The following is a 24,051-nucleotide window of genomic DNA, read 5'->3' on the forward strand; positions in this document are numbered from 1 at the left end:
GTGGCGAACAGGTCACGCCAGAGGTGTGTAAAACAGACGGTGTTTCCCTCTGAGGCTTGAATGAGCAACACAAACCTCAGGAAACATGCACGTTTGCACAGCAGTCACCATATAAAGGAAGAACATCTAGAACCTCAGAACCTCTTCTGTATTTACAGCAACACACGATCTTCACACACCAGCCTCACTGCCAGCAACGGAGACAAGCAGTATACCTTTGTTTGTTTATTGATTGATTGACTGATTGATTTACTTGTATTTATATAATCAATCAAGTAACAACAATAAAAAAAATTAATAAATAATGTTTTTACTTTTTTTCTATGTATTATTAATAATAACATTAATAATAGTCAATACAATTAAATATTAATATTAATTATTTTTACACTTTTTTATTGTTGTAATGTTTTGTATTTAAATATAATAATAATAATAATTATTATTATTATCATTAGCATTGTTGTTGTTTCAAAAAACTAAATAAATATAGAAAAATTACAAAAACAAATTATTGTTATTATTATTAATGTTGTTGATGTTGTTATAATATAAAGCAAATAAAAACAAATAATAATAATATTAAAATATATTTAAAATAAATATTTTTATTTATTGTTTTTTATAAGTAGTAGTAGTAGTACTAGTAGTAGTCATAATGATAATATACATAATAATAATAATAGTAAACATAAATGCAATAAATAAAAATCCTTGTTTAATATTTTTTATTACACTTTATTATTTTTTATTAAGTTTTGCATTCATATAATAATAATAATAATAATAATAATAATAATAATAATAAACTCCTGAATTCCTGAAATCTATGCGAACAATACGGGGCTACTCCTAAAACAAACAGCAGAGTACAGAAACAAATATTATATATTTCCAAAAATCAAAATGTGAATAAACTGCATCTGTTTTCACAACAGATATTCGTTTGCTCTTTGACCACTCATGTTCATATTTGTTTCATATAGTTTAAAAAAAAAAATACCTTTATACCATTTTAATGAAATTATTCAATTTAAATTACACTAAAAATGCCATGTATTTATTATTATTAGTAGTAGTAGTAGTAAAGTAATTCATACAGTAAATACCAGTTTTCGTGAAGTCACTCCACATTAAATTTTACAACCTGAACTAACTTTACCTTGTCATAAAATCGAACCGAATTCCAGCTACTACTTGTAAAACACACTTGAAATGTACTGTATTTCTAAAACCTGCACCGTGTGAATAAACAGCATCTGTTCTGACCTCAGAACCTTGCTCTTTGGCCACTGGATCAGATCCACAGAAAAGCATGAGCTGTGCTGAGTAATGACTGGAGAAGCATCTGTCTCTTTCTTTATAAGGAGGCGAAGGGAGCGAGCTTTGAAGATGCTTGGCTTCCCTCTAGATAACTACGAGCAAACGGGATTGATGCGCTTAGCTTTGACGGAGCATGTGAGGATACGAGCCCTCGGGCTGGAGAGGAACGAGGGCTTTAGTCTCTATTTCAAAGAGAATTTTTGCATTGCTGCCTCTCGATATTTCTGCGGTGACGTAAGCACAAAACTCGGCAAAGATGGAGAGAAGGATAACAGGAGGTGAGGCCCGTTAGCGTCTCGCTTAGCAGAAGCTAATTTACTGCTCTCAGTCTTAACGTTAAAGATTCCAAAATGAATATGAACACACAAATACATGTAAGCTATTCGGAGGTTGTTTCTCCAAAAAATGTAAACACTTCGACTCTGATGCTACCCAAACAAACATGACAAAAAAAACATGACAAAGAAACACTGGCTCAACCAATGGCATGAGTTTGGGGTCGGGGCTTTCCTTTTGATCAGCCAATGAGAGGATTGTTGGGAAACCTGTTTGGTGACGCTAGTGCTACAGAAATGACGCTGCTAAACCCAGTATGGTTATCCTCAGAGTTTCTGCTTAGTTAATTAACTGAACTCTACAAAAATTTTATTAAATTAAATTTAATTTTAGTATCTTTAACGTACTATTATAGTATTTGTTAATATATAAAAAAATTTTTTAAATTAGATCACTGCGCAGGTGCACTTAGGACGTGTCCAAATCCACTTTTGCAAGTTTGACGACAGGGAAAACGGTTTGGTGCACCCGGCGCATGGTCTAAATGGGATGTCCCTATTCTTTTAATGAGTAATGGGTGTGTTTTGGGCATAATGTGCAATAAACCAGTCTCATCTCCAATTCCCTTTAGGAGCAAGTTGCGCTCCAGTCATGGCAGATTCGCTATTTACACGGCCGAATTTGCAAGCGCAAAGACAGAACGCGTCTCCAGAGAGGAACCTAATAGATAGCCTAATTCTGATACACGTAATGACTATCCATTATGACATGTAGGCATTTTTATATTTATGTAGCCTCGACAATAATAATCTTTTACATTGTAATCTTTTAATATCTGGCATGTTTGTGTAATGCTGCACATCCCTGTGTGTGTAATAAGTAGAGTGTAAGTGCATTGTGGACCCGTCTATAGAATTACTAATGCACTATTTAAATAACAAAAAAATACCCTGCCATTAGACTTTAGACTAGGTGTTCGCTGGTCAATGGCGCGATCTATTTCAGTTGCCTCAAAATAGCAACGCTCCAACAATGGGCAATTAAAATTAAACAACGAAAATTTGAAATGTTGCTTTGACAATTTATAAAAGTAATTTTATTTCAGTTCATGTTTATTTTACTTCAAGTAATGAAAATGATTATGATTTTAGTTTACGATAGTTACAGTAACGGTGTAAGAAAACAACTGCAACATAACGGTACATTAGCACTGCGTTAGTGCAAACTATAACACTTCAAAACAAGCTTCAAATGTTTACTTGTCACTTGTCAGCAACTCTTAAGGAAACTGTGAGGAAACTAAACCGATGGGTATTTCTGAAAGTTAGCGTAATCATTTTTACGTTATTTATGGCCATTACAAATGCGTCAATATGCTCAGTATGTCCTTCTCTCCGTTTTGTAGCAGCTCTTGGCTTTTACGGCAGGTTTGAATGTTTCTGAGCGAGGAGCAGTAATGGCGCTGAGGGCACTCAGGGGGGTATTACAAGACTGAAGGTGATTATCGGCCTCCCAGCAGCTCCTGAGGATGTGAACAGTCGATTAAAACTCTCAGCCCTTCGCAATAAATCTCAGCCGTCCTCAGAGACAATATTAATGGACATGTGGAAACAGGTGGACACTTTCCATTTCACCAATTCTTTGCAGCTTTCTGTCGTTAAATGTAGTCGTTGAAGCTTAAAACTTAAATGGATTTAACAAATCAATATTACTAAAATAGTCTGTTTTATGTTTCATTATGCTATCAGTTTAATTAATATTTATATGTAAAACCTGCAAAAAATTAGTGCAGACATTCACTCCTGATGCAACATTTAACAGAAATAGTCCAGCATTCCCAAGATACTATTACATTTATAGGCCAAGTGTTTAGTACGAGAGGGAAAGTAAAGTTCAGTGCTGTTCAACTCTCACAGTCCATTAAGGCCATCATGAAGGTGACATTTGTCCTGTGATTTATGGGTGAATATTCACCGCCGGCGGTTTGTACAGAGGTCTTGTCCGTTTAAAAAGCAAAGAATGACAGGAAAAATCAAGTGCAGCGAGTCCGAACGGGAACTTATATACACCTGCGTCACACAAAGCGTTTGACCGAAATGACGTGTTAAGGGTCAAGGGGTCAAGGGCTCTTAATAGCACTCGGCTACTTTCAAGCACTTAATGTGTTCAGCTCTGTAGTTTGAATATCAGTGAAAGAAGGTAAAATCTTGACCCCATGTAAAGAAAGGCTCAATGAAAGACACAAAAACAAGAACATCATATATATATATATATTATATATATATATATATATATATATATATTACATTACATTACATATTAAAATATTAAAAGTGCTTTTTAGAGCCCAGTATTGCACAAAATCTGGAGAATCAGTTTTTTTTGACTGTTACTGTAACTGTATGCCATTAATCTTTATGTAATACTATAAAGATCTATTGCCTCAGTTCACTCTTGTTTGAAGACACAGTTTGAAGTCTTTCAACAAATACAACCTAAATTCATATCAAAATAGTAAACTGAGAGAGCAGATTTCAGATGCAATTACTGCATTTCGATGAAAACCACCATTAGATGTTCTCTGCGAAGCCAATTTTGGCCCTAAATGGTCGTTTTTACACAAAGACTCAAAAGTAAACATTTCAACTCTTGGATATGTTTTATGGTCTGGATGCTATGTAATTTCAGGAGCATGAGTCACTGAATTGTGTGTGTGTGTGTGTGTGTGTGTGATGCTAGTGTTTTCTCATTTAATAAAGGCCCACCCGTCTAATAGCCAGTAAAGCCTCATCGTGCACATTACAAGACAGAAACTCATCACCCCGCACACATTTAAACACTGGCTTTCTTGTTTTCTGTCATGTTGTTGTCATTATAGAGCACAATTTATTAATCTCAGACTAGCTGTCCGAAACTCACAAAGATTGTCAAGAACATGTGTGGGTCAAATTTTACCCCAAAATCAAAAGAAAGGAATTTAAAAAAAATTATTTTGCCTAAAGAAAAATAAGCCTATATTTACTGTAGGATCAATTAACATTTGTTGTATTGTGACATTATGTCATACCTTTTCCTCATTACTGTAATAGGAGAAAAAATATTTTCATCATTTTAATATGAAAAAAATATTCTAATATAATATAATATAATATAATATAATATAATATAATATAATATAATATAATAGTATTTGTTGCACTTTATTATAACACCCAGATGCATTAATGAAGCTACAAAGAATAATTTATTTTGTCTGTTTGTAATTTTGTGGTTATATTATTTGTGCCATTGTGACATGTCTTTCATGAAAATGTTGTGCATTTTCTCAGATTCTTCATTGCCGTAATGTAAAAAAAATAAATAAATAAAATGCATTTTAAAATATAGAAATCAAACATACTACACATTATGGTAATGATACTTCATTTTCCTTGTGCAAAAATAATATATATATTTTTTTTTTCCCTGTAATTTTGTGGTTAAATTGTTTGTGATTAGAGTTGCAAAGTGATGGAAAATTTCCATTAAAAATTTTTCCAAAAATTTCAAAACAATCCTGGAAATTTTCCCAAATTTCTGGAATGTTTCCAAACTTTAGTGGAAAATGTCTGCCTCTGTGCATCCCTATTTGTGATATTGTGATATTGTGAAAAAGTTACACTCTCAGGCATATTACAGTTGAGACTCAAATTTCTGTGCACAAAGAATAATTTATTTTTGTCTTCTTGTAATTTTGAGGTGAATCTCATTACTGAAATCCTAAAAAAAGTGGTAAAAACTGTATTTAATAAAAAAAACTATAAAAAAAAAACAGGACATACTACGGTTATCTTTGTGCAAATAATAATATTTCTTGTATTTTTGTGGTGAAATGTGTTCCTAAAATGCTTTTGGTGGTGCACAAATAAGATTAACAACTCATTTTTTACTTCTGTAATGTGATGTATTTTACAGTAAAACAATGTTTAATGAGGAATTTTAGTTACCAATTAAAAGAATGGATTGGATTGTGTAAAGTGCCTTCATAGGTCACTTTGGGGGGGGGGGCTAGGGGGGGTGTCTCAATGAGGTCACTAAAAAGAAAAGTTGTTTCAGATGCAGCACAACTTACTAAATTTTACAAAAACACAACAAAAAACAAACAATTTGCCTTGAGAATAACCTACACCCATCATATGCAATAACACCAATCCAATTTTATTTAAAAAATAACACATTTAAAACCACCCAAAACCTAGTCCGGAAGTGTGAGGCGCTGATGTAGCAGAGCTCGAGGGGAAAGCGCAAGAGAGAGGTTCTAGTAATTGAATGTTATTATGTGGGAGAGGTCCGTGCACCCTACTGAGAGAATCCCATTAGTGGCCAGCCAGATTTAATCGCCATGTATGAAATTATTAAAAACCTCAGTGAATCGCTCTATTCTGCCCTGTTAGGGGTGATTCTGGACCGTGGGGAAGTGCTGCTCAAAAAACACACGCTAGAGAAAAATAAGACACACGAGTGTGCTGTTGCCATAACAACCCATGTCGCACATTATCGAGAGATCTGTGTTAGTCATCAGTGTGCATGTTGTTCAAGCAAATGGTCCAGATAAACCTATACAAAACATACTGGTGTCGTCTGAATTCAATCAATCATCTTTAGATGTATCCATTTTCTTTCCTCTGCTCAATTTTCCAATACTCATCACCATCATATCCGATGTTCAACACAACTGTAAATGCATTGTATTTTAGAGTAAGACTGTTTAATGAGAAAAAAGAAAGTAGGGCAGGACTTGATTTTATCCATCAAAAATGTATTGAGAAAAGTACCTTTATAGGCCAGTTTTGGGGGGAGGGGCTAAAAATGAGGTCTTGATGATGTCACTGAAAAGAAAAGATGTTACATTTTGAAAAGAATAAGAATAAGAGAATAAACTGCACCCATCATGTGCAGAAAGAATAATATTCAGCAATGCAATGCATTCGAATTGACATTTTATTTCCTTTGTGACAAATAAAATGTAATTTTGTTTTGATTAGTTATTTGTTCAGAGTGCCAAAAGTTACAATCTCACTGTCTAAAAAAAATTACAGCTTTTAAAAACGTATAAAGATACAAATGATTAGGCGGTATACATTACATACTGTAGGAGAGACTGGGGCAAGTTGTCACAGAGGGACGCTGTCGTAATATTTCAGTGAAAAAAAAAATGCAGGACATTTTAAAAATATTTCCATGCAAAAATGGCTATACATTTCACAAATGATTAAAGATATGGCAAGTAACGCATTCAATGAAACTTAATTTTGATTTAGAAAGATTGGAGTATTTTCTAGTCTTTTCTTGCACTCCAAACTTTGTTTTATTTACACATTTGAAAACCCATAGTCAATTTGACTATTTAAAGTCAAAATGACAATATTTATTTCTTCTAGCAGAAGTTATATATGTTAAAAGGCAGGTTTCCACCAAAAGTTTCAACTATGTTTGAACAAGAACATTTCGTCACACATTTTAAAATGTTATGAATGTTCAAATTACAATATTTGTTGGCCTAAACCTGTCACGGAGTCACCAGTAACACCTGCCACACCATCAGAGTCCAATCACCCGACTCCGCCCATCCGCTCATTATCACCAGATTACTGAAGTCACCACACCTGCACCCGCTCATCACTGCCACTCTTTCACTTTCACTCTCTGTCTGGTCTCGTCAGAGAATCACCGACTCTACTCACTGTGCTACTCTTGGAATCATCTGAATACCTGAACGTCTGATCATCCTGATTACCTGCCTCCATCTGTCATCCGTGTCCTGTCAGTTCCTCCTGTGTCCACCCTTCGTGTGTACAGCAAGTATCCTCTAGTCATCCTCTTAACATCCCACTCAGCTCAACTATTCCTCTGCAAGATTGTGTGATACCATCTTCTGTCTCCATTATTCCAATAAACATCTACTTACCTGCATACCCTGTTGTCTCTCTCCTGTCCGTGACAAAAGACCAGACCAACTGTATGCAAAGAGCCGTTGGATTGGAAGAGGACCCTTCACGGGCCTCTCTCCCCGAGCAAGCACAAGCTGGCAATCCACCACTTCCACCTCATCTTCACTCTCCTTCAATGCCTGACTCTCACAGTCCCATGGCCCGACCTGCAACGTACACCAGTGAGGCGGAGGGTTGCAGCGGGTTTCTACTACAATGTTCACTCTACTTTGAGATGCACATGCCTTCCCTACTGATCGTACTAAGATCGCCTATTTGATCTCCCTCCTCTCTGGTCCCGCCCTCCAATGGGCTCAGTCAATCTGGGAAGAGAATGGCCCCCTCACTCGCTCATGGGAGGCTTTCGCCACCCACTTCAAAGAAGTTTTCGGCCTCAACACCTCCGCTCTCTCCATCCATGATCAGTTGTACCGCCTTCGTCAAGGAAATTTGACCGTGAGTGAATATGCTTTACATTTCCGCACTCTAGTCGCCAACTGTGGATGGAATGAAACTGCGCTTATCACCTGCTTTCGTCAAGGATTGAATCCTACCATCCGCCATCAAGTAGCAGTTTATGATGATGTCATCGGCTTGGGGAACTTCATTCAGCGTACCATTCGCATCTCTCAACGTCTCACCGCCTGTGCTCTGGACCAACCCGCTGCGCACCCTCTGCCTCCCACACCATCTATAAACCTTCCAGCACCTGAGCCTATGCAAATCGACTCATACCACCTCACTGCAGTAGAACGTCAATGACGCATTCACAATGGCCTCTGCCTCTACTGCGGATCCGAAGGACATCTCATTTTGCAGTGCCCAGTGCGACCACCACGCCCAGCGGTGAGTACAATACAGATTCCTCCTATGATATCACCATTATCACGTACTCCAGTCATGATAGTGACCCATCCTGGGACGCCCGTGGATGTCAGAACACTCCCGCAAGTCAACTGGACCACTGGGAAAATTACGCAATGGGGTGAATCCTGCTCTGTATCTTGTCTACTACCTGTCATCAAGATCTGTCGTCAGAAACCCTCTCCTGATGATTTCCACTCTTCCTCTCATCTTCACCTCAACTCCACGTCGATCGAAAGTCCAGAATCCAGCCATCCAACAGAGATTCCCCTTGAGTATCCTGTGGGTTAAGTCCTACCTCTCTGACAGATCCTTCAGTGTGTCTTGGAGGGGTGATGTTTCAAAATCACACCACCTTGCTACTGGGGTTCCTCAAGGCTCAGTACTTGGACCACTTCTCTTCTCAATCTACATGACATCATTAGGATCTGTCATTCAGAAGCATGGCTTTTCTTATCACTGCTATGCTGATGACACCCAACTCTACCTCTCATTCCAACCAGATGACCCGACGGTAGCTGCTCGCATTTCAACCTGTCTGAGTGACATCTCTAGCTGGATGAATGACCATCACCTTCAGCTTAACCTTACGAAGACAGAACTCCTGGTGATTCCAGCTAACCCATTGCTTCATCACAACTTCTCTATACAGCTGGGCTCATCAACCATTACTCCTTCGAGAACAGCTAGAAACCTAGGAGTTATGATGGATCATCAGTTAAGCTTCACAGACCACATTGCTACAACTACCCGGTTCTGCAGGTTTGCCTTATACAACATTAGGACGATTAGACCCTTCCTGTCAGAGCAAGCAACCCAACTTCTTGTCCAAGCGCTTGTTCTCTCCAGACTGGACTATTGTAATGCTCTCCTGGCGGGCCTTCCTGCATGTACTGTCAAGCCTCTGCAATTGATCCAGAATGCAGCAGCGAGGGTTATCTTCAATGAGCCAAAAAAAGCTCACGTTACTCCTCTCCTCATCAGGTTACACTGGCTACCAGTAGCTGCTCGCATCAAATTCAAGGTACTGATGCTAGCCTACAAGACGACCACTGGCACGGCACCAACTTACCTAAACTCATTGGTTAAATCTTATGTGCCCTCCAGAAGTTTGCGCTCTGCAAGTGATCGACGCCTTGTGGTACCATCCCAAAGAAGTTCAAAATCACTCTCACGGACCTTTTCCTGGACTGTGCCCAGCTGGTGGAATGACCTCCCAATCTCAATTCGTACAGCTGAGTCTTTACTCATTTTCAAGAAACGGCTTAAGACTCATCTTTTTTGCCTGCACTTAACCAACTAACACTAGCACTTTTCCTTTTCTTGTCTTTTAATAAAAAAAAAAAAAAGAAAAAAAACAATGTGCGTTCTATACTAGACTAACTGAGACTTGTCATGGCACTTGTATACTGTTGTTGTTCTCTTGTTGACCTGACTGCTTCTATTGTTCTCATTTGTAAGTCGCTTTGGATAAAAGCGTCTGCTAAATGATTAAATGTAAATGTAAATGTAAATGTACCGGGCATTCCAGGAAGTGTTCAGCAAACAACAAGCGACACAGTTACCACCTCATCGGCCATGGGACTGCGCCATTGACCTGCTGCCTGGAGCCACACCACCCAAGGGCCGGATCTATCCACTGTCCATCCCGGAGCAGAAGGCCATGGATGAGTATATCAAAGAAGCCTTACAACAGCGGTTCATTCGACCATCCACTTCCCTTGCTGCATTCAGCTTTTTTTTCGTGGGAAAGAAGGACGGAGGCTTGAGGCCGTGCATCGACTACCGTGCACTCAACGAACAAACGGTCAAATTCCGCTATCCCGTTCCTCTGGTCCCAGCCACGCTGGAACAACTACGTGGAGCTAAAATCTTCACCAAAATGGATCTCAGAAGTGCATACAATCTCATACGCATTTGAAGAGGCGACGAGTGGAAAACTGCTTTCATTACTCCATCATCATATCTTGTTATGCCCTATGGGCTGTCCAACTCTCCATCTGTATTTCAAGCCTTCATGAACGAAGTGTTCCGTGAGTTTCTGCATCAATTCGTGATCGTTTATATTGATGACATCTTAATCTTCTTCTCCAAGAGCTTAACTGAACACCATCACCACGTCCGTCAAGTCCTGCAAAGACTCAGAGATCATCAGTTGTTCCTGAAGTTGGAAAAGTGTGAGTTCCACCGTACCACTGTTCACTTTCTCGGCTATGTCATCAGCCCACAAGGGATCCAAATGGACCAGAGGAAGGTGGACACCATCATGAACTGGTCACAACCCACCACCGTCAAAGACCTCCAGAGATTCTTAGGATTTGCAAACTTCTACCGTCGTTTTATTCATCAATACAGTATCATCAGTTTACCACTCACCTCTCTCCTCAAGGGCCAGCCCAAGTCTCTGTCCTGGAACCCAGCGGCCACTCAAGGCATCCAACAACTGAAGCACGCCTTCTGTTCGGCTCCCATCCTGGTCCATCCCAATCCGGACCTCCTCTTCGTGGTCGAAGTGGACGCCTCATCGACCGGGGTGGGAGCTATTCACAGCAGCAGGGGAAGCCTCCATGTGCCTTCTATTCCAAGAAACTGTCCCTGTTTGATGTGTTTCTGTGTAATATATTTTACATGTTTGGCGTTTTATGAATTATATTGTGTTTCATAATCGTTTTACTAAGAAGTCCATAATAGCATGTTCAGTGGCATGTTCCACTGTGATAACGTATTGGGGCATGTTGTCACAAAGATTTCAATTAACTAAAAACTTATTTTTTTGGTCAGTATTTGTTTAAAATCAAACTAGTACTTCATTCCAACACAGCCAAAATAAAGTCTAAGAAGTCTCCAAGCCACTCTGTACCCACACCTGACTAATTGATCACAAAATAAGCAGCTGTTAGAAATCCCAAATCCTGGTTAAATAATCCCAGAGCCACAGATGCAATTCAGCTGATGAGGAAAATAAAAAGCAATTGCTTCCTGTTCTTGAACAACTGTTCTCAAATTCAATAACAATTGCACTTCAGCAATAAAATTAAAATATAAATTATTCTCTGGAGCCACAGGTTTATATTTTTGCTGAACAAAACAGCTGTTATGTTAATTTTTAAATGTAAAAAAAATAAAAGGAATTAGCTACTTAAGCTTAAGGCTGTACAAATTTCATAAAAAATACAATAAAATCAATAATATTGTGAAATATTAGTACATTTTAAAATACGCGTTATCTATCTGAATATATTGTAAAATTTAATTTATTCCTGTGATCAAAGCTGATTTCCAGCATCATTCCTCCAGTCTCTGGTGTCACATGATCCTTCAGAAATCACTCTAATATTCTGATTTGCTGCTAGAGAAACATTTATGATTATTATAAATGTGAAAAATGATATTAATGTTGACATTTTTGAGGAAACCTTTATTTTTCAGGATTCTTTGATGAACAGGAAGTTCAAAAGGACAGCATTTATTTAAAAAATAAATCTTCTACAATATTATACAATCTTTACACAGTCACTTTTGATCAATTGAATGCATCTTTTTTTGTCTAAAGGTATTCATTTCTTAAAGAAATTGCACTGATCACAAGCTTTTAAACAGTGGTGGATGCTTGTTTGATTTCATCATATCACAGGAACGGAGAGAGCTTGCTACGAAAGTATGTTTGAGCATTTCAGAATCCATCAAAACAGCACGACTCCATGTTAAACGGCACACAGCGAGCCTGATTATGTTGTTTATTGAATTCGCTTGACAATGTTTCGCACATGTAAACAGAGAGACAGCACAGATGCGTATCAGCGCAACAGTCGACGGGAGACAAAGACAACAGAAAATCTCTGATAGCGTTTGGAATTGAAGGAAAATTGAGCGTAGCGGCCCCATCACTCTGTGACAATTTCAGGGCTTTTCCACTTGTCAAAAACCTGACGACAAACAGCAGCCTCCGATACGCCGGGTTACACCACAAACAGAGCTCAATAAAACCCTACTGCACTAAACCAAAGACACATTTAAAGGGACGGTGCACCTAAAATAAAAAAAACAGCCATCTGCTCATTCGAAGTCTGTGTGAGTTTATTTCTTCACCCAAACACACAACAAACTTTTATGGTGCTTTTCGGAGCCTGATTGCTCCAGTCCCCATCCACTTCCACTGTACACAGCTTCAGATTTTCATTTTTAGGAGAACTGTTGTTTTGTTTGGCATCCTGACAAACGGTTCTCAGTCAACACTTCGATCAGAGAAACACGGCTATCACCGCTGACAAAAAAATGGTTATCTCATTATAATCGATAAACCGATTATAATTTATGTTTACCATAAACCTCATACACAGTTTATTATCAATGTATGGGATATTCTGGAAGGTCTGTGACCAATACCATGGTTAAACTATGGTTAATTTAGCAAAACCATGGTTAATTTGTGGTTACCATGGTTTAACTATAGTAACCATGGTTTTTGGTTTTATTTGTAGTAAAACCATGGTTAATTTTCATAAGGGTGTATCCCATAATGCAGTGCTCGCACCTTGAAGTAACATCAGTCATCAGTTTTTAATTAGTAACTACCACAATTTAACTACTAAAAATGTTCTTTTTTTCTGTTATTTGAGTGGACCGCCACACAAGTTTACACAAAATTGAATTAAAAGGCAAAACAACCCGTTTCCACAATAATAATTGGATGCATCTATTTAAAGCAAGACACTAAACAAAACCAAACCATTGTTTTTATGCACTGGTCAATTTTGAGATTAATGGTTATTTTACTTCCAAAACATGTCATCTTTGAGACTGCTGGAAAGAAGAACCTCCAAAATACATATTTAAGTGTCTATTTTATCACACTTTTATCTACTTGCATCTGTTGATTTAAAATGCACTATGCATTTCAGCAGCACCTACATACAACTAACTTTATATTTTGATTCCCGCAGGGACTATAGTCTGAACGATTTTACATGGGGTTTCATCATTTATCATTCGGACTGATTTACATAACATTTCATTCTTAAAAACAGTGAGGTTTTTTTCTGGCTGTTGACAGTACTTTCTGATTCATAAAAAAGACCCTCTATAACTCTAGTATGTCAACGATATGAAACAAGATCTTTTAACCTTGTTTGGTGCAAATATGTTAATGTATGCAAATGAGTGCACATTTGATTAGATAATGCCTAATTTGCATATGCATACATACTGTAACATTTCAGAAAACTACAAAGCCACTGTTTAATGTATTGTGATCAATCACCTGGGAAAGTATGGTGATCTATTAGATAACATTGATTATCACACAGAAAAAGGTTATAACCTTCATAAAAGCCCCAAACGTCTGATAGTTAAGCTGTTGGCTGGTTGAATAAATGAGTCAGGAGTCAAGACTAGTAGCAAAAAGAAAGAAAAAAATTTTTTTGCATGCTATATTGTCCCAAAAACCACACAGCGCAGCACGCTGAAAGCACAATTGCTCTGTTGAATCAGAAGGGTTCAGAACAGCTCAGAGTTCAATGATAAGGAGAACAAACACCGTGAATGCTTTATTGTGCCTCGCTAATGTGGAAACCATTAAAAATCCAGCAAAGAAAAAACCTGAGCATGTCGTCATCCCATTTGTGACCAAAACACAGCAACAGCAACAAAAAAGATGTTTCCAATTCCGTCCTAAAATACCAATATCAATGCCAAAAACTGCTGCATCACCCGAAATATCAGTAAAAAACAACACCGCACACACATAAAAACACAAACATGCACACGCATAAAATAAAAACAAATGTAATAAAATATTCAATTAATTACAAATGTATATGGATTAGGGGTGGCATGGTTCGCTGAAAAAAATCCGAACCGTTCGGTTCACCCCACACGGTTCGGCACGCACTGGGACCGCAGTTTAACTTAATAGTGATGGGAAGTTCGATTCTTTTCCGTGAACTGGTACTTTCGGACGGTTCGATTCAATAAACCGGTTGAAAAAACCAGTTCAGCGGTTCTTCGACGTAATGAAATCATTGACGATGACGTAATGGCGTCACGTCTATCAACCATTCAAATATATAAAGTCAGTAATCATAACTTTAGTCAGTTAAAAACCTCATAATCATGAAACGTTTACAATTAAGTTTTGCCACAACGCACCCAAATACAGTAACAGCAATAATGTGCATACGATGATTGAAGTCTTGAAGATATAAAGTAAATAAATTAGGTGTCATCAGCACAGAAATCATGATCCACTTACTATACATAATCCATTGCGATGTATTTGTTATTAAATGAATTTACATTTCGCCAGATTGCCCTTCATTCAAGCCCTCGGTTTACCTGCGCTCATAACATTAGCACAGAATCAGAACGAGAATCACTCTAACCGGCACGAGCTGCAGTTCAGTATCATCAGCTGCTCTACTCGTGTTCATGTTCTGTTTACTACAAACTCAATTTGTGAATGTGTCATCATTAACTATAAATACAGTACAGATATTTCATAAATCATCCCTTATTCCTATTAAACATAGTCTTTAGAGTCTTGTCCAACTTCCCTGAAAACCCCTTTTGGCCTATACATTATCTACAATATACAGATTAGAAACATTCATCTTAAAAAAAAAAAAAAAAAAAAAAAAAAATATAGTTATTTAAATCACACTTTCCGATGTTTAAAGTGTAACTAAACCCCTGCTCAGAGCCGGACTCCACCCACTGACAATATTTGAAAAATGCTGAAAAGTGGGCAGATCACAACGGAGATAGAGGGGACGAACCGATGGCGGGGCTGAGCGAGTTCGGCGTGAACATGAGAGTCGCAGTGACGGATTGATTGACAGCTGCTGTCAGAGACGCTAAAATGGAGAGTGACTGTAATGACGCAAGTAGCTTTGCAACAGAGAGTTCATCTGAAGTAGAGGACTTTTCTCCCCCACTTTCACCTGAAGTGGAGGGTGTCGAGGTGTCTGTTCATATCAATTCGAACCGCTGGCTCAAACTGCGGTCTTAACTCCCGCACCGCGTCGCTTTTCAGCGCGAACTGTGTGGGGAAGCCCATTTCCACCTCCATTGCGTTGGAGAAGCAATCCCGTGTAAAATGCAGTTTGCACACTCGAGCTCTAGGCGGGAACTTGCGGTCTTCCAGGTCAAGTGCATGCAACCACTGGCGCTTAATTTTAAAGTCTGCTGGTAAACTATGCAGTCCAGCAGTGCTGTAGCAACCAGCAACACACCTCCGTACCATCCTGACCACTGTACTAAATACAGATAAATCTATGCTAACTTGAAGATCTAAATAACTATATAATTGCTATGCTAAATAGATGCTATAATAGTCTATCCTGGTCGTTACCAATACTCGCAATTCCAGCTCCTGACTCACTACAGTGATTTTGATGGTTTTATACTGCCAAGGGCGTGGTAGCTCGTACCAAGGGGCGTGGTGAGCTGGAAACTGCTTACGTCACTTGCCACCGCAACATCCAATAGGAAAAATCAACTGCAGTAGCCACCGTTCAACCTGAAGAGGGCAGCACTCACACGTTTTTACTCCATATATTGTAGAATTAAAACACTTTATACTGAAATGCCAAAAACGTTACTCGAATCAATGAACAGCACTAATAAAGCCCCATTCTTATAGATCATTAACTAAAAAAAGTTGGTTTAGGGTTTAGTTACTCTTAAACAAAATACTTAAAAAATTACACACATGCGCAGTATCATCAGTTCATCGGTTCTCAAATCGGATGCGTCCGACAGAAACGATTCTTGGTTCAGTGTACTGGTGATCCGAAAACCGATGCAAGCGGTTCTTGACTCGAGAACGAGAATCAGCTCATCGGGTCAGAGAGAGCGGGAGGTTGGCGCTCGGTTTAAACTAAACTCATTTAAGCTTTGTCAGTTTAAACATTTAAGAGCCAAAGACGCGAGCTCGCACGCGCAGTGAGAAGATTTTTGCATGCGCGCAAACCCGCGCCTTAGAACGCGCGCAAATATAAGCTCTCTCTGAAGTATTGTGTTTAAATGGACACATTCACACAAAAATTATGTCAAAATGCCATCTTGGTAAGTATCCTACATCAGACATAGCCGGCTGAACGCAAGCCACTGTATCAGTGTATTCCCCTAAAGTGACAGTCTTTATATTAATCGAACAGCAACAACAAAGAAATCACTCACTGCTCTTGATTAAAAAGCTTTTATAACTTTAATAAAGAATAATCTTTAATTTATAGAGTCCAATCCAAAAATTAAAGTAATTTGATTACTTTATTAAATTTCTGTACTTAAAAACTTATGCTAGACCTCCCTAAAAAATTAACTGAAAATCACTGTTTATTGTATGTATCTTTACTCTGTTATATTTATTTGTGCTGTTGCTTGTAGTTGGATAGAATATTCTTCTTCTTTTTTTTATTAGAAAGTATAGTTTTTCCATAAACATAGGAACATACCAAACTGTACCGTGACTCCAAAACCGAGAAACAAACCGAACCGTGAAAAAGTTGAACCGTGCCACCCTTAATATAATGGATGTATTAATATTTGCTCAAAGAAACAAAAAACTATAAAAAAAAAAACACATAAAATATTGATATTTAATATTAAATGCAAAAAAAATTAAATGTTACAAATCATACAAATAAATTATTGATGAGCCTATTTATTATACAAGATATTTACAATGTCCTGAATGATTGGATATGTTCACACATGGAGTTCTCAGATGATCAGCAAAATATTATTTGTCCAAAAATACAAAAAAAAAAATTATAATAAAAAACATAATATTGTAATTAAATATTGAATTACATTTACTAACATTAAATGTAATATTAAGCATTCATAAACATTTGTATTACATAAAAAAAAATTATATTATAAGTGAGATTAGCAATTAATTTAATAAGATATTAACAACATCTTAAATTATTGAAAATGTCTACAGATAGAAACCTCTCTCGGATTATTAATATTAGCTCAAAAATACAAAAAAAAAAGTAAAATATTTCAACAAATGTACTATTAATATTAGATTTTAAAAAAACACACACACACACACAACATCTGAACATGTCCAGGTTTGCCGTCCATTCACTCAGTCAACAGCTCTAGATAAGCATCCTCCATAAACCTCCTGCAAGTGTCCTGTGAATTAGATCAGCTGAGGGAAGTGGAAATATAAAACACGATTCCATCCCCAGTCTTTACACAACAGCAGCAGATATGAAATGATACTCTTTATGCAATTAAAGCTGGAGTTAAACTAAGCCACCGCCGTAATCTTAAACCAGCATTTTTCACTTGCCAACAACAAACTAGAGGCTCTACTCCCTTCAAAAATCTGGGTTTACTTCACCTCCTCCCTCCAGTCTCCGGTCCACGTGAAAGACTGTGTGAGCCAGAGACTTACCATGAGGAATTACAAACACACGTGTGTTTGTGTCGGGTCCTAATCACATAATGAACATGGCATGGATCAGCCCAGGCCTTACACTAGAAATAACAAACAGAGCTGGCATCAGGAAGCCAACAATCACTGGCCATTCGTCTTCAGACTCCTGGAGGATACCTGGATAGTGAGTTAAAGGGGTCATATGATGCGATTTCAAGTTTTCCTTTCTCTTTGGAGTGTTACAAGCTCTTGGTGCATAAGGAAGATCTGTAAGGTTGCAAAGACTAAAGTCTCAAATCCAAAGAGATTCTTTAATAAAGTTAAGAGTTGTCCGCGCCCTCCTAAAATGACTCGTTCTAACACGCCTCCACATGGCTACGTCACGATGTGGGAAGATTTTTGTAATGCCGCCCAAATGTTCACGCAAAGAAAGAAGGCGTAACTTTTATTCTCTCTGTTGCCGCTGATGCCAAGTTGTGGAGAAGCTGTGTGTTTCCTTGTGAAAGCGAAACTACTTTGTTTGGCCTTCAAAAAGAGGACACAACTAAAAATCAGTGGTTAAGTTGTATCTACAACACTGTTCCTGAACAGTTCAACCCAAATATTCAGATGTGTGCAACACATTTTCCAGAGCTGGTTTTGAGCAGTGTAGAGCAGCGGTTCTCAATTCCAGTCCTCGCGCCCCCTGTTCTGCACATTTTGTATGTTTCTCTATCGCTTCAGACGTTTGTTCTATTCGAACATAAGTGAACATCACAGGATATTCCACCATGATTCCAGTTCGAAACGAACGTATATGTTCCATTCAAAGTGCATTGTGCATAGTGTCTGAGACGTGAATTTAAATTGTATTTATTTACAGAGGTATATGATGTCACAATTGTCTGTGTGTGAAGATGTTGTTTAGCACAAATCCGTGAATGAATGTTCGGAAGTGAGGTAAACTTCAGCAGATTTCTCCTGCTCAGGGAGTAGGGAGCAATGAACACTGTGTAGGGACCATGTCAATGGGAACACAGTTCATGCACGGAGCTCACTTCTAATGAGCTGATTATCTGAATCAGGTGAGTTAAATAAGAGAGATATGCAAAACATGCAGAGCTGGGGGCAGGAGGACTTGAAATGAGAGTTGCGCTTGTTTGTCGTTTCTCTGATCACAAATGCAGACATGGTTTTATGTTTATGCAGCGCAATACAACTGTACAAAGACATTATAATCAGTAATTTCTGGATGCAACAAATGACTCATTTATAATGGAGTTTTAATGTTTTTGTCTCTGTGCTCCAGGACACACAGCATCACAGTATGTTAAGGGGCGTAACATTTCCATCACAAGCTTGAGGCATTCGGCCAATCACAACGCACGGGATAGCTGGCCAATCAGTGCACAGCTCGCTTTTCAGATAATGAGCTTGTAAAAAACAACGCATAGAGGAGAAACAATAATGTACATTATGTGGAAAATAATGTGTTTTTTTACCTTAAACCACATAAACACCAGTCAGAAGGGGAAGTCGTGGCCTAGTGGTTAGAGCAGGGGTTGGCAACCTACGGCACGCGTGCCAACAGTGGCACGCAGAGGGATAATCGCTGGCACGCAAGCAATAAGGAAAACTGTATAATGACGTACAGTTTGATGTAATAACTTCTCATAGTCACACAGCCTGTTAGGAGCTACAAATACTATTAAAGTGTGAGAATTAACTTGCATGGATGCACGTGCAAACACTGCACATACTAGGTGCTTCAGATCAAAGCCTCGGTCTAACAGCACTCGTCAATGTCAAAATGACTGAGATGGCCAATCAGATCAAAGTAGGCGGGGTTTACTGTTCACAGAAGCAGAGCGCGAAGCGTCAGTTTAACGTTAAAGAGAGTGAGGTAAGATGAAGCTGCAAATCAATTAACATTAGTCAACTTTTAATAATACGTTTTACCATAGAAATGTTAAATGACCTAAAGCTATATCCAGTGATGAAAAATTTTCTGAAATATGGCCATTTAGAGAGAAAGAAAGTGGGGGGGGGGGGTAAATTGTCTCTCTCTGCAGACAATGAAGCGATTTTGCCCCTTTGTTGTTGAGAAATATAATGTAGCGATTCAGTATCGATTAATAAAAGTAGCGTGACAACACTCTGAATGCTACTTTTTGCACAGCACGATCTCAGATCTCTGTGTGCGAGTGGTGTGTGTTGTGTGTGTGTCTGTGTGTGCACGTTCATCAATTAAAGCAGTGCATTAACGTTGATTAAACGTTAAAAAACTTTTTTTATCGTATAATAAAAAATTGTGTATGTACCGTTTAAATACAGAATTATATCGGGGTGTGTGTGGGGGGGGGGGCTGTGTTGGCACAGTGGTTAACCATAAAAATAAAAAATGGCACGTCATGCCGAAAAGGTTGCTGATCCCTGGGTTAGAGAGTTTGACTCCTAACTCTAGGGTTGTGGGTTCGAATCTCGGGCCGGCAATACCACGACTGAGGTGCCCTTAAGCAAGGCAGCGAACACCCAACTGCTCCCCGGGCGCTGCAGCATAAATGGCTGCCCACTGCTCCAGGTGTGTGTTCACGGTGTGTGTGTGTGTGTGTTCACTGCTGTGTGTGTGCACTTTGGATGGGTTAAATGCAGAGCACAATTTCTGAGTATGGGTTACCATACTTGGCTGAATGTCATGTCACTTCACTTCTTTTTAGCAACATCATATGACCACTTTAAGCAGGACTAAGAGGAAAAAGGGCGCAAAAGTGACAGTCAGACGAGTCTCAAACGTGCCTGTGGTGCTTCTCTGATCAGGCAGACTAACACAAAGGAAAGCGGTAGTTGACATATACTGTGTGATCTATGAGGAACAAGCTGATTCCTGTGTGTGGATTATGCATTTCTACTGGAATTCAGCAAAACGGAGATTGGTTTACAGTGGCTCAATGATGCTTGGACACTTGCGAAGTTCTGAATGTCATTGTGTTAGAACATTTTGCCCATTATTAAAAGAAATGGTTAATCGTCAGGTCATCCGAGATTTAAATGAGTTTGTTTGTTCATCAGATTTGGAGCATCACATTATTTGTGATGCATTAGCATCACATTATTTGCTCACCAGTGGATCCTCTGCAGTGAATGGGTGCCGTCAGGATCAGAATCCAAACAGCTGAGAAAAACATCACAATAATCCACACCACTCCAGTCCATCAATTAATGTCTTGTGAAGAAAAAAGCTGCACGTTTGTAAGAAACAAATCCATCATTAAGACTTTTTAACTTCAAACTGTTGCTTCTGACTAAAATATAAGTCCTCTATCCATAATATAACAATCCAAAAAGTATCAGGCAAAAGCCAAAATCAATGGTTTACAAGCCAAAGCAGCTGTAAACAAATTAATTGGTGGATTTTGATTTGAGAGTACAACAGAAGATGGTCTTTTTACTGAAGGAAGCGTTATAATGGTTTATAAACTTGTATTTTAGCTGGAAGCAATGGTTTGAAGTTAAAACATCTTAATGATAGATTTTCTTTTTCTTAAAAACACACAGCTTTTCACTTCCATTAACTGATGGACTGGAGTGGTGTGGATTACTGTGATGTTTTTATCAGCTGTTTGGACTCTCATTCTGACGGCACCCATTCACTGCAGAGGACCCACTGGTGAGCAAATGATGTGATGCTAAATTTTTCCAAATCTGATGAAAAAACAAACCTGGATGACTTGAAAAAAAAAAAAAACGGCTAATTTTTATTTTGGTTGAACAATTGCTCTAATGCAGAAATTACCATTAACTAAATAATATAAAATAAGAAATAATAATATATATATATATATATATATACTATTATAATTTGATATTAACAAATACTACTTCTGATTTTTTTTTACTCTTTTTCTTTGTTAACTAACTAATGTTAAAACATAGAACCTTATTGTAAAAAGTTACAAAAATATCACTTCTCTCAGAACTAACTCGTCATTTTTAGTTTTCCTCAAGTTCAACCACAAAGAGTCAAAAGTTTCATTTTTAACTTGATCGATTTCATTATTTTAAAATGTTTTGTTTAAAGGAGTGCTCGTGCAAACTCTAAAATAAACGTTTGTTTCTAACGCAGTGCAATTCATACATTTTAATGTGGCTGAAGTGACTAAATGCTTGTTACTGAATTGAAAAGATCAATGAATTGAACTAATTAATGCAAAGAAAGGCTCTGCCTTGACTGTGATCTTACTGTATAATCAGAACGCTCCCATTATAATAACATAACTACAAACACCACGGTTCATTTTAAAGCAATCAGACCACACATAAAATCCAACCAATCATCCTTTTTCCAGCTCCTATCTAAGAGGAACAGACAGTCAACTCAGAAATCAGCACAATCATCTTCCTGGAAACATGCACTAGCATCTTCTGGTGGAGAGCTTGTAAGAAATCACCGCTATTGTAATATTCGGAGATGGCAGATGGGCCGAAACAGCAATAAAGTGTTGCATCACTTGCTCCTCGCAGAGATCTGCTGGTTCCTACTGCCTCCCAACACATGCTCTCTTCACATTTACACAACACCTACTGTTTATAAGCAACACTGCACAAAAACGGGTTTTTAAATAATATAATTAGTAATATATAAAAACACTAATAAATAGAAATATTAAAATAATAAATAAATGTTTTATTTACTATTATTTTATACTAGCAACATTTACAAATAAGTCTCAAATATGTAATTTAACTATATCTGGATTCAAATATAGTTAAAAAAATAAAAAAAGTCAAACCCGCAAAGTGAGGCAGTAATGTGTGAACCGATCAGATATTGGCATCATTCACCTGTAAACCTCACGCTACTGGAGAGCTGAAGGTGTGACCCTGTCTGCGGCTGATTCTTAGTAAAGTTCAAGCTCTCATATGGGAGCCGGGTTCTTCTCAATTCTGCTTAAATGCACCAACACGTCATGCAAAACTCAAGCGCACAAGTTCATGAGCGCGCTCACACCCGAGCTGCTGAAGAAGAAGAAGAAGATTGCAGAGACGGTTTGTTACTGAACACCGAAACAAATCAATGCCACATGAATCCAACAGCATTATGTAACACCCCGCACAAGATCAGCCACCAGACTAGTACGAGGTTACTATAACGCAGTGCATGATACAGCTGAGAGCCTGAAAGCACAAACCTGTCTGTCCTTTCCCGAGGGTCTTTTCTAAGCGGTACGGTCCCACGTAATTGGCATGAGGGGAACTGTTGTTTTCTTTCACAGACAATGACATTTTCCCCGTCTAAACACACTTCGGGCGGCGTTGCAGTTCTTGGGATACAGCAATCCTCTTAAAGCTGCGCTGCACCGGAGGACGCGCTTTACTCCAATGTAACAATGTCTGCTTCTGTGTCGGACCGAGAGTCTGTGTTCGAGGAGGGGACACGGCTCTTTTGACCTCTTCGTTTCACAGGGTGAACCGGGCGGCTTATGATCCGACTGGCATCGCGGAGACCTGCACAGCTTGTGTCCGCCGGTGGCCGGTCTGCGAATCCGCCGACGCTACTACGGCGAAGGCGTGCTGTTTAATATTCATGAGCTGAGCTGAGTCATTGGGTAGTCAGCAAGCGACGTCAGCGTGATCAAATTAATATTAAAAAGACAGTATTTTTTTTAAGACTAAGAAACTAAAAGAGGAACTTTTTTACGTTTATTTATTAATTACACGAGGAATTCTGTATGTTAAATAAATTAACGTGAATTATACTTTATAAATGTGAGCCTGGAACACAAAACCAGTCTTAAGTCGCTGGGGTATATTTTTAACAATAGATTTAAATTATAGATTTTTATTTTATGGCAAAAATAATTTAGGATATTAAGATCATGTTCCATGGAGATATTTTTACAATTCCCTAGGCCTAACGTACATATATCGAAACATATTGTTTATGCATTGCTAAAAAACTTAATTTGGACAACTTGAAAGGTGATTATCTTAGTATTTAGATTTTTTTTCTTTTTTTTCAGATTACAGATTTTCAAATAGTTGTATCTCAGCCAAATATTGTCCTATGAACTATGCATAATTTGAAAGCTTATTTGTTCATATTTTTTCACAATTTAGTCCTGCATTGTTGGTTTTTTTTTATAAATAAAAATTTATTGATTAATTATTTTAAAATGTAATGTATTTATTGATTTCGTCAGCATTTACGTATTGTCATGGGTTACATTTGGCAAGTTGTTTTAACGT

At 38.0% G+C, this 24,051-nt stretch overlaps 1 protein-coding gene across 5 annotated transcripts in view; it reads right to left on the minus strand.

The window, feature by feature from the left end:
• Positions 1-23,378, minus strand: part of LOC132124966 (serine/threonine-protein kinase BRSK2-like) — a 238,580-nt gene extending 215,202 nt beyond the window's left edge. For 2 of the 5 annotated variants that reach the window (XM_059536139.1, XM_059536140.1), the window contains exon 1: positions 22,995-23,373. In XM_059536139.1, coding sequence (XP_059392122.1) covers positions 22,995-23,088 — 94 coding nt within the window. In that variant the 5' untranslated portion in view covers positions 23,089-23,373. Of the gene's footprint in view, positions 1-22,994 lie in introns of all 5 variants that reach the window. The other 3 variants (XM_059536137.1, XM_059536138.1, XM_059536141.1) reach the window with 3 other exon arrangements.
• Positions 23,379-24,051: the final 673 nt, after the last annotated feature.

The sequence above is a fragment of the Carassius carassius genome, chromosome 43, assembly GCF_963082965.1.
Source record: "Carassius carassius chromosome 43, fCarCar2.1, whole genome shotgun sequence".
Lineage (NCBI taxonomy): Eukaryota > Metazoa > Chordata > Actinopteri > Cypriniformes > Cyprinidae > Carassius > Carassius carassius.